Source organism: Phaseolus vulgaris, chromosome 9 (assembly GCF_000499845.2).
Source record: "Phaseolus vulgaris cultivar G19833 chromosome 9, P. vulgaris v2.0, whole genome shotgun sequence".
Taxonomy (NCBI): domain Eukaryota; kingdom Viridiplantae; phylum Streptophyta; class Magnoliopsida; order Fabales; family Fabaceae; genus Phaseolus; species Phaseolus vulgaris.
The window spans coordinates 15,215,586-15,228,013 of record NC_023751.2 but is presented as its reverse complement, the minus strand read 5'-3'; the positions used below and the strand labels follow the sequence as shown (position 1 = coordinate 15,228,013).

General features: G+C 29.9%; 1 protein-coding gene across 2 annotated transcripts; it reads left to right on the top strand.

Moving 5' to 3' along the window:
- Positions 1-3,500: 3,500 nt before the first annotated feature.
- On the top strand, positions 3,501-10,230 carry LOC137821146 (probable 1-deoxy-D-xylulose-5-phosphate synthase, chloroplastic). Of its 2 annotated transcripts, none has more exons than XM_068625605.1 (10): positions 3,501-3,913; positions 5,108-5,227; positions 5,324-5,488; positions 5,678-5,828; positions 6,044-6,312; positions 6,829-7,126; positions 7,786-8,078; positions 8,554-8,832; positions 9,019-9,303; positions 9,712-10,230. In XM_068625605.1, the coding sequence occupies exons 1-10, from the start codon at positions 3,773-3,775 to the stop codon at positions 9,865-9,867; spliced, it is 2,157 nt and encodes a 718-aa protein (XP_068481706.1). In that variant the 5' UTR covers positions 3,501-3,772; the 3' UTR covers positions 9,868-10,230. The 2 variants fall into 2 exon arrangements, with proteins under 2 accessions (XP_068481706.1, XP_068481707.1); XM_068625606.1 differs by having other exon boundaries at positions 3,525-3,913; positions 4,085-5,227.
- Positions 10,231-12,428: the final 2,198 nt, after the last annotated feature.

The window sequence follows — 12,428 nt, the reverse complement described above, 5'->3', positions numbered from 1 at the left end:
GTGAATAAACATGTGCTCTTATCCACTAGTTATTAATAATAATATTTGAATATTATTAATATTAAAAATATTAATATTAATTATAATAATAAATATAATCATAATATAATAATAAAGTTTGTTTAGTATTATCGTTAAAAGTTATTTGTTATCTCAAATAACTTGGATTGATTTGAGTATATGTCGGAACAATTCACTCTATTTGTCGCATGAATATTTAAATTTATAAAGGAAATTAAATTTAATTAAATTTAACATTAATTATTAATCCAAAAAATTAAGTGTCGTGAATTTACAATTTTTACATCAGAAAAAGAAGTTACACATTAATTAACAGTTAATTGAGAATCTCAATCCCAAATATCTAGATAAATAGATAGATAACTTCATAGTGTGTATTGTGTATGATCGTAGGTCGATCACAACCTTCCTATAGATATATTTCATGACTTTTTCTTTTGTTTTTATGTTTGATAATTTTTGTTTTGTTTTAATCCTACCATTTATTGAGACCTGGTAAATGATGAATAATAATTAAAATTTGTTATCAACGTAAGACTCACATCTGTATATATCTTTTGTTGTTTTTATTTCCTATTAAATTTTATTAGATTTTCAAAAAAAAAATTTCCATACATTTTTTTTCTAATCGTTAAATTGTCAATTAAGTGATTATGTCAATAACTAAGTAGTACTAAGAGACACTTTTCTTAAGCTCTGTTTGAATTAAGGAGGGGATGCGTGAGTATTTGAGAGAGTAGATGTGTGAGAAAAGTGATGGAGTTTGGATTGGGGTATGTTAGAGTAGATGTGTGAAGAAAGTTTATGCAAATCTATGAGTGATGTGATTGTTGTGAGGGAATTTTAATTATTTTAAAGGTGTGAAATGTTACTTTACAGATTTACCCTTATCTATTAAAAAAATTAATAATAAAATAAGTTGTTTTTGTTTAAAAATGAACAACTTTCACTAGTTTTAAAAATTATAAATAGAAAAAATATATGTTAAATTTAAATATGTATAATATAAAAATTATAATTAAAAAGAATATGTATTCAACAAATTAAATAAAAACAGAACTTCAAATAATTTCTTTAAAATATTAAACATGTGTTATAAAATTAAAAAATAAATTAAATCTTATATAAATAAAAAATATTATTTTTTAATATTAAAAACCTGTAATAATGAAAAATAAAAAATACTAAAAAAATATATAACATAATTAACAAATAGAAAAAAAATCATAAAAGATTATAATAAATAAATTATAACTCATTAACATAATAACTATACATAGAAATATATTAATATAAACACAACAACAAATTAAATAAAAACATAACTTCAAATAATTTCTTTAAATATTAAACATATATTATAAAATTAGAAAATAAATCACATTTTATATAAATAGAAAATTACTATTTTTTATATTAAAAAACCTAATCTAAAAAATACTACAACAACAAAAATATAACTTAATTAACCATAGAAAAGAAACTCATAAAAAATTATAATAAAAAATAAGGATAAAATAAAATAAAAAATGTTTAGTATTGGTGATGCCCATGATCAAACCCAAATAATATTCTCAGTGTTAATTAAATATAGTATATTATTTTCTTTAAACAAAACTAAATCCAACCACATTTAATAAAATATCTTATTAGAACTTGAAAAATAAGTATAACCTGATTTACTCTAATAACTAATATATAAATGGAAGATTTTATTTAACTATATTTTTTTACACTGGTTTATCATTATTTACATAATTTATATTTTATAAAATAATAAACAAACTTAAAACTTTCTTAAAATTTATGATGATTGGTTTCTTCATTTTAAATCTTACACACACATATATATATATATATATATTATTTTTTAAAACATTGTACAATAAATTTTTTTAAATACTAATATATTCAAATGAAACATTGTGCTGTGACACATTCAAATGAGGGTAAATTTGAAAATAAGGGATGCTGATATGGTTTTTCCTCTACATCTATTCATTTTGAGAGAAGAGGATATTTACTCTTCACATGTATATCCTCTCCCTCTCTTCCCCACACAATCATAGATCCAAATAGTTGATATCTCCTCACTTCTTTGCCTGTGACCAGTACATCCATAGAAGCAAATATGGGGTTATTGTGTTTGGAGTGAGAGATGAATTAAAGAAGAGAAAAATATGAATTTGAAGAAAAAAAAAGTGAGAAGTGAAATTGTTCAGATTAAAATAAAATTAAAAGTGAATTTTTAATTGAATTAAAAGAGAAAGTGAAAAGTAAAAGAAAATAAAGAAAAAAATTTATGAAAGTTTACAGAAATTTACAGCAATGTGATTGATATTTTTTTATAATTGATAAAATTATAATTTTATTATTATAATTAAAATTAATTTAAAATAAAATATTATTAATTATTTTGAGTTGAGATTCGAGTATGATTAAAATATTATTTTTGTGATGAGTCTCTAAATTCTCAGTTGAAAAAATTATAAATTATTTGATATTGTAAATATATATAAAATTGTTAAAAATAAATTTTAATAAAATGAAATAAAATTTGAATATAGATAAATATAAAAAATTTAAATATATTCATTTAAAAATACGTATTAATTTTTAATATTTTCATCTAAAACTCCATATTAAAGTTACACAAATTATTTTATTAATAATTCCTTTTCCCCTTAGTTAAAAATACTGTTCAGTATGTTTTTATTATTGTTTTAATCATACATGTTTTTATATTAAAAAATATATAATATTATTTACTTTTAAAATTAAAATTCTAAAATTAAAAATAATATGAATTAAAAATTTATACACAAATATTATTTTCCAATTGTATAAATATATATATAGGTGGGAGGACTGAATAGTGCATATTACATTGTGAGAATTAGTAATTGTCGTATGTATAATGCATATTATAGTGAGAAGACAAATCAGTTATTGTCATATGTATATGTTTCTTAGAAACAAACAAACTTATTCCACGTTTCATTTACTTAGCTGTTGAAGTAAATATTTGAAGAAAAAAAACATATTTTTTGCATCACATTTTTTTTTCAAAATTTGAAAAAAATAATGTGTTAACTTTTATTTAATAAACATTTCATCACTTATTTTTTTTTTTTATAAACAATGGAAACAAAAATAAAATGTTATAAGGAACAAAACAAAAGTAAAAACTTGTACCAAAGTGGAAAAAAGTATTGAAGATAAAAAAATAATTATAAAAGTTTATTGAGATAAAAAAAACAAAACAAAAATGTATAAGATCAAAATGAATATTTTTATTAAAGATCATGTCCAAATTTTTTAGATTTATAGGGTAAGAAAAAAGTTATTTAAGTGAAACATTTAACATCCCTAGCTAGCTGAGATGTCAATGTCATGAAATTTTTTATAAAAAATAAATAAATTTAATATTAAAAATTTATTTAATTTTATAATGTAAAGTAGATATTATAATTTGTGATGCTTCCAAGTTTTCTGAGCCATGTAAAACTGGGTCCTTTTCATCAGGGGATAATCGCTATCTTGTGTTGCCTTCACTTTCTCCCATTTTCTCCCATTTTTCAATTATCCCATCTTATCAAATTTGTTTTTTTTTCTTTGTCTTTTTTTATATTTTTTGATTCATCATTATACATGCGAAATAGCTAATAACTATGGGTTCAATAATCACGATTCTCCTTGAACTGTGATTTTTGAAGATTTCAGTAACAACACTCTGGTTGGTACTTTCTCCATGGCTGCTACTCCTTCTTCTACATACCCTTTCGGAGTTCCTTTACACTCCCTTGGCCGCAGAGTGGATTGCTCAACCTCCCTGTTCCCCCTCCACGTGGAACTCTCCACAATTTCTTTGTCACCTCGTTCTACTTCGAAGGTATGTTTCTCATTCTCAATATCTTGTTTCATGAATTGCAGAAGACACAATTCACCTGAATTTTCAATCCATGCCTGTTCTCAGAGTACTAGGATTTGTCTAATTAGTTATATTTGTTAACTCTTTTAACATGATGAAATGTTCCGTTGATTAATCAAATCTGGTTTCCAGAGGGAATTGAGATGCTACTGAACATAAGGAAAGAGGATCTAGACAGAATAAAGTTCGCACTGTTGATTGATGTCTGTTGTAGAAAAGTGATTGACTCTGGGAACTGGGAAGTTTCTGTACTTTGTAGTTCTATAAAAAGCACTTTTTGTGCAAATGGGATAGTTTGGGTGACTTGATATGATGTTTAGCATAAGGGGCATTGAGGTAATACTATGTTTGATTGCATTTGGAGGGGAAAAACAGCATGAAGAGGAAGGAAGCAGAGAGGAATGGAGGGGGCTAAAATCCCTCCTCACTTAGTTTAGCTCCCTTCTGAAAATGAGGAATTTGAAGGAGAGAATTTTTTTTACATTAATTAGCCTAAACAATCTTCAATTTAATAGTTTTATTTCACTAATGTAAGTATATAGTAGTAAATCCATTTATTTTCCCTCCCCTCCCCTATGCTTGTGAACGAAACAAGTTGCCACGCTTTCCATTATAAAATTACTCCTCTCCAACCAAACTATGAACTATGTTTCATAGTTAGACTCAATGGTCCTTTAATTCTCCTCATAACTGGGAATTTGGGATCACATGGACAATTTAATCTGGTGCGGAATTAAGTGGCTGGGGAATCAGTAGGTAGGAGTCATCAACTGCCAAATTGGCTTTGACATTGCGCTAAATGTACATCATTCTCAGGTGATAGATCAAAAGGACAATTCTATTTGTCATAGTTTTAAGAATCTTACTATTCATTATTCGAATCCTATGATTTGATATGATTCATATTACAAAATGAATCTCAAAAGAATTTGTATTGTACAATACATAAATGTCGATGCAATTATCATTGATATGAATCACATGATACAATCTCAAAATCCTTGATTTTTTTCTTTTTACTTTTCTTTGACCAGTTCCCATGAAAGAAATTTAAAAGTCATATAAGCTTAAATTTTTAAATAAGAAGTGAAAAGTATTACAGCAAAAATTTACATGTATTGTATTTAGTTACTGAAAGTGGGGCTGCGGATGCAGGGATTAGTTGATCGAGTGTGTGCACAGCTTGATAGTGATGACTACCACTGGGAGAAAGTTCCAACACCCATTCTTGATATGGTTGAAAACCCTCTTTACTTGAAGAACTTATCTCTTAAGGTTAACCGTAAGCTTGTTATCATTTTCATTTTGCTTTTACATTATTTGTTCTCACAGTCTTGAAGTATCTCATTCCCTAAATATTTGTCTTTGCAGGAACTGAATCAACTAGCAGTTGAAATTCGTTCAGATTTGTCTTCTATTATGTCAGCTACACAAATATCATCAAAAGCAAGTATGGCAGTGGTGGAGCTGACAGTTGCAATACATCATGTTTTCAATGCTCCAGTTGACAGAATATTGTGGGATGTTGGGGATCAAGTAAGATTTTAAATTATATGCAAAAAGAAAGTTCCCTTCTCGTTTTAAATTTTCCTCTCTCCTTTTGGGCGTGAAAGTTGAATGCAAATTGCGGATTGTTAAAATAATTGTTTCCTAGGAATTCATTTTGCAACAAAACAATGAATGACCTGGTTTGGATAATGTAACCATTTCATTATCTTTGTGCAGACATATGCACATAAGATTCTTACAGGAAGGCGATCTCTCATGACAACAATGAAAAGAAAGAACGGTCTCTCTGGTTTTACTTCCCTATTTGAGAGTGAATATGATGCATTTGGTGCAGGTCATGGATGCAACAGTATTTCCGCTGGACTTGGTAGTTTGTAAATTCTTTTCCCTTTTAATAATATTTGTTTCATCAAACACTATTCAGACTTTGTTCGTAAGCTTTTATTGTCATTCACTGGTCTGAGTAAATTTGTTTGGTTGATACATTGTACTTTTTCTGCATTTTCCATTTTATATGTTAAAATAAAATTTCTAAATGTGAAATTTAAATGACCTCAAAGTCATATGCATTTATTTTATCAGGCATGGCAGTTGCCCGGGATATTAAGGGCAGGCAAGAACGTGTAGTTGCAGTTATCAGCAATTGGACAACTATGGCTGGTCAGGCATATGAGGCAATGAGCAATGCAGGATACTTGGACTCAAATATGGTTGTGATTTTGAATGATAGTCGTCACTCTTTACTTCCAAAAATCGAGGAGGGCCCAAAGACATCTGTCAATGCCCTATCTAGTACCCTGAGCAAGCTCCAGTCCAGTAAATCTTTCCGAAGGTTTAGAGAAGCTGCCAAGGTATGCTTCTTTTCTTCATCCTCTGCAATAAAAGAATACTAGATAGCTTCAAATTAGTCTTCAGTATATGTTGTTGGCATGCAACGTCCACCTGGTAATGCCATGTCATTCAACTTGAAACGAGCCTACTAAAAGAAACATGTTTCAACGTTAAATAATTCATAACTTTAGTATAAAATGGATTTAATTAGTACATTAAGAGCAATGATATTATGTATCATATGGGACCTGTGGAAAATAGTGTGACAACTTAGATTTGCCTCCGTGTGCATTAAGAAAGATAAATAAATGTACAAATATGCTTTCCACTCCCCCAAATCTGTGGTTGTATGTGCATCTTTCTATATTCATATATATTTTTTTTTTTAGTTTTTTCCTTGTGTAGAATAAAGAGTGATATACCTAATAAGGTGTAATGATGGTCCTTCTTTTAGATCCCATTTTCACATCTCAATGCTTTGTGCTTCATACTCAAATTATGTTCAAGTAAGTGACAATTTGTCTGCTTTGTAACAGGGTGTTACAAAACGAATTGGTAGAGGTATGCATGAGTTGGCGGCTAAAGTTGATGAATATGCTCGTGGTATGGTAGGTCCCCTAGGTTCTACTCTTTTTGAGGAGCTTGGGTTGTACTACATAGGCCCAGTGGATGGACACAATATTGAGGATCTAATATGTGTTCTGCAAGAAGTTGCTTCCCTGGATTCAATGGGACCCGTCTTGGTACATGTGATAACTGATGAAAATCAGGGAGATGAAAACAATCAGAAAAGTGATATAACAAATAGGCAACAAGATGGTGGCATTTCTTGTGGTAACCTATGATAATTATATTGTGTTAATTGTTCCATTGCATGCTATTTCTAGTAAAATAGCTTAATAGTGTGTTTATACTACAGTTGTTTCTTTTTTTTGGTTTTCTACTTTTTCCTGTGGTTGTGTTCTTATTTCAAATGCTCAAGCCTTTCAAGAAAATAAAATGAATCTCTTTGTATACTGATTAGTTTATAGATAGATTCTATGCAGTAGCTTGAAGATAACTTGCTTATAAAGGATATCATACTGCATAAACAACAATAACAAATTAATGAACCTCATACAAGTGGAGTCGGACATGGATAATGGACACCATTAAACTCTACCAAAACTAAAATTTCAGTAAAATCATTTAGTTTTATATTTTTTCAGATGCTCTCACTGAATGTTTTCGTGGGTTGTCCTTTATCCCTTTAAATAGTATTCCCAAGCATTTTGACCTTATTTTGATACAAGTTGAAGCCAACACTGCATATATTTGGCTTCTTATGGCTTCTAGTATATAATTATTATTTAGGTGCACATTTATATCTTCTGAATGTCAGGAGATTATAGTTTAGGCTCTTTATTCGATTGACCTTCTCGTCATTTTGAAATTTTGATTGATATGTGATGTGGTCACATAATTATTATTGAGTAACTATGTTTACTTTTCAGATCCTTTTAAATATGATTCGTTAGATAATGTTGTTCGGCCTCAAACATATGGCGATTGCTTTGTGGAGACTTTGGTTGCAGAAGCAGAGAAAGACAAAGATATTGTGGTTGTTCGTGCTGGAATAGCGATGGAGTCATCCCTTGAATTGTTTCAGGGGAAATTTCCAGATAGGTTTTTTGACGTGGGAATGGCTGAGCAACATGCAGTCACCTTTGCTTCTGGTTTGGCATGCGGTGGATTGAAGCCATTTTGCATTATACCTTCTTCCTTTCTGCAAAGAGCCTATGATCAGGTTCAATCTTATATCAGCTTAATAAAGCCTTAAACTACCATGACAACCACTATTTATTGTTCATAGAATATTTGGATTTCTTTGGGAATAGATTAATTGTCGTTGATATAAATCTTTAAATTTAATGGAATTTAGTACTGTTGTCATTATTAATTTGCTGTTATTATGAAGTGAACGAATTTGGGAACAGCACTGCACATCTGGTATGTTCTTGGGGTGTCAAATTGTCGTCACGACTTTACTGAAAGTGACTGTACTGTAAAAAGTATGAACCTTCAGGAAGTCTGGTACTTGAGGATATCTGACCGTGTTAACAAAAGTATATAACAAAGAAAAGTAATTAGGTCTCACTATACCTTTTTGTAATTTTAATATGGATCTACATGCATGAGAATGGATAGTTAGTTCGCATTGCATAATAATGTGATTTAATTTAAGCAATTATGATTTTAAACAAGTTACATATCACACATAGGTGGTACACGATGTTGATCAACAGAGAATTCCAGTGCGCTTTGTCATCACAAGTGCAGGATTGGTTGGTTCTGATGGTCCCCTCCAATGTGGAGCATTTGATATAACCTTTATGTCGTGCTTACCAAACATGATTGTCATGGCACCATCTGATGAGGTTGAACTCATGCACATGGTAGCTACTGCTACTCATATCAATAATCAACCAGTCTGCTTTCGGTATCCAAGGGGTGCCCTGGTTGGGAAAAGCTATACTGTAGGCGATGGAATCCCCATTAAGGTAATTAGGCGGCACTCTATTTTCTCGATACATTGTGAGTTATACTGAAACTTCGAATAGGGTAAACTGATTAACAAATCTAAGGAAGCGTTATTCATTTCTAACTTCCCCGAAGATTTGTCATAATATTTTTTAATATATCTTCCTTCTCTAAATTTGGGGTGGTTGTAATCTATTCATTCACAGATAGGGAGAGGAAGAGTTCTTGTTGAGGGTAAAGATGTTGCTTTCCTAGGATACGGATCGATGGTTCAGAACTGCCTAATGGCTCATTCACTCCTTGCAAAACTTGGCATTGAGGTGACTGTTGCTGATGCAAGGTTCTGCAAGCCCCTTGACATCAAACTTCTGAGGCAGCTTTGTAAACATCACTCTTTTCTAATCACTGTCGAGGAAGGATCTATTGGAGGATTTGGTTCCCATGTTGCCGAGTTTATTGCAGTTAATGGACTACTCGATGGAAGAATTAAGGTAATTGGGTCAAGCTTTGTATGTGGGAAGGCTATACTTCTATGGTTAATATTTTGGATTATGAATGTGCTATTCAATTGGCGTAAAGAATGGTTGAATGGTCGAGTTACTGACCGACTCGGTCATACTAGTACATTTATCATTTTAGCACTAGAATATTTCTGTTGTGTTGTACGTGTAATTTGCGAAAGCTTGGCGTCCCTTTCATGCAGCAAATTGTTTATTTTAGTTTTATATCATTTTAAAGATGATCTAGTGATTTTATATTGTGTTTGGTGCATTTATAATCACACACAGCCTTGGCATAGCTTGTCTGCAAAGTATGACTAGATTTTTGTTTTTTGTGATCACAACGTTGTGATATGTTTTTTGTGACCACAACTTTGTGATATGTTTTTTGTGTTCCAGTGGCGACCAATTGTCTTACCTGACAGATATATTGAGCATGCATCACCAAATGAACAGCTTGACGAAGCGGGGTTGAGTGGACACCACATTGCTGCCACGGCATTGAGTTTGCTAGGCCGTACACGGGAAGCTCTGCAGTTCATGTGTTCCTCCTGACTTCTTATTTGCTTCCTGTCTTGCCCTTTTTCAAATACCATGAATTCAACCTGGTTAGCTTCGTTTTGGAAGAGGAACCATGACACAGAACCTGTCAAGGGTGCCGTTTTTTTTGTAAATGATGTTAAATACTGAAAAGGTAATTAACAGCAGTTTTTATTTTTGGACGTCTAACAGTGTAAATTGTTGAGATCGTGAATTTTGGATGTATAGGTTTAGTTTGAAAGTGTAAGATAACGAATGTTATTGTGAGAAAAGTGTTGTGAATGTGCATTTTGGATGGAATAGTTTTAGATTTGTTAAACAAAACATTCCTCTGTCCTTATTTTTCTCTTAATAAAACTAAATGCATATATTCCTTTCCTTGCAGTATTATATATTAGGGGTATTACATATTAGGGGTGACAATGTTGGTTGATATTAGGGGTGACAATGTTGGTTGGCTCTTCTTACTTAGACTTGTTCCGTGTTTAACCAACAAAATGTGGGTCGGGTTGGTCTCCGAGAGTATATTTTTTTTAAAAACTAAAATTTAACTATAAAAAGTTATTTTTATTCGTGAAAAAATAAAATTTCATTCTTGTTTTAGTTCATTCAATTAATATAAGAAATATAAAGATATTCAAGTATTAGAGTTGTTAGAAGGTTTATTAAAAATAATTAAAATTTTGTTTTCCATATATTTTCCTTATCTATGTATGTAAATGTAGGAGAGTATCTTATCAAAGTTTTGTTACAAAATATTTTAATGAAATCTCTTCTTTATATTATTTTTTTATTAAAAAAATTTAAATGTAAAATTTTACTTAAAACTAAATCCACTCTTATTTTTAATATTAACTTCTTTAGATGAATAAAATAATTTTTTTTATATATTAAATTTAATTTTTTTTTTAAATAAAATAAAGGTCGTAGTGCAATAATAATGTGAATAAGATATGATTATTTTTGTAAAAAAATAAAATATCTTTTTATTTATTTATGTGGACCAATGGGTCAACCTGTCCGTCCTGTTTTACTGTTGATCCACGTGGGGTGCGGGTTATGCGGAATAGATCTAAGTGAGTCAGTATGCTAGATTACTGTTGCTAGATTAGACCAATGGTTATACTTTTAGTAGTAGGCCACGGCTTGTGACAAAAAAATATTAGAAGAGAATGAGAAATATTAATAAGAGTGATTATTTAATAAATTATAAACAATAAAATTAAATTTAGAAGTGCATTAAAATACTCTTTGGCTAAACCAAACCAAACACGGCATTCAAAGAATGAAAACCAAAATAAGAGACAAAGGAATGTGGAAGGTATGAACTGAATGTACCAAATTCCAACCAAAACACTAAAATCCAAATTAACCAAATAAAGCCAGCTGCAAACGCGCTTCGCCTTCACCCACTTTCCTTCTTCCAGCTCACACCCTCCACAATCAATCTCTTCCTAACCAACTCATTTTTCACCCTTTCACATTTATCTCATTAATAATCATTGTAATAGTTAATCATGCTCCATTAATAATTCCTTTTCTTCTCTTCAACTCATAAGTCATACTTATTTTCTGGCCTCCTCAATTGCTTTATATACATGTCATTTTCATTGTCTAGCTTCTCCTAATTCCCCATTGCTCCAATTCTGCATCTTCATCTTTGAAGGAGTGAATATTGTTCAAGTTAGTGAGGAGTGAATATTGTTCAAGTTAGTGAGATGAGATCTATAGAACTGTTGACAGGCTGATACCTTGTTCTTGGAATATGCGTTATTTATATTATTTCAATGGACTTACTTTATTTGGTCGAATTAGTGAAGTAGATCGCACTTAGGAACATATTATTTAGTTCTTAATGGTGATTTAGCTTTACTAACCTTGATTTGAGCGTTAATGGTTTGAATGTGTCGATTGGCCTGCACGAACGTGTGGGAGCCGGTCGACTCGGTTATGAGAACTTAGTTATGGTAATGAACGTTCGATCCATACTAATACAAATACCATTTTACATTACTCTTCTTTCGCTCTCTTCGTTTCCTTGTTTAAATTCTCATTACATTGTTCCTAAGTCTGATATTACGTAAATATTTGCATGTCATTATCACTATCTAGTTTCTCCTAATTTTTCATTGCTGCATTTAAGCATCTTCTGAGGAGTGAGTTATACATTACTCTTCTTTCATCACCTTCGTCTTTTCGTTTAAATTCACATTACATTGTTCCTAAGCCCGATTTTATGTAAATATTTACATGTTTAATCGAAATATTTTATTTTATAATATATTTATTTATTTATTTATTCATCTTCACTTAAAATAATTTTAGATAATTTTTACTACAAAAAAGTTATGAAATAGAAACAAATTTTAGATAAAAAAAATAATTAATTGCTATAATGACTAAATTAAAGATTATTTTGACTAAAAAAAATTTTGGTTTGTTAATTAGATACCAATTTCGAAACTATTTAAGAATAATAGAAACTAATTTAAAAATTAAAAATATTTTTAATCTCTAAAATATCTCTAATTTAGTCACTATAATAACTAATTATTATTTTTTCTAAAATTATTTTA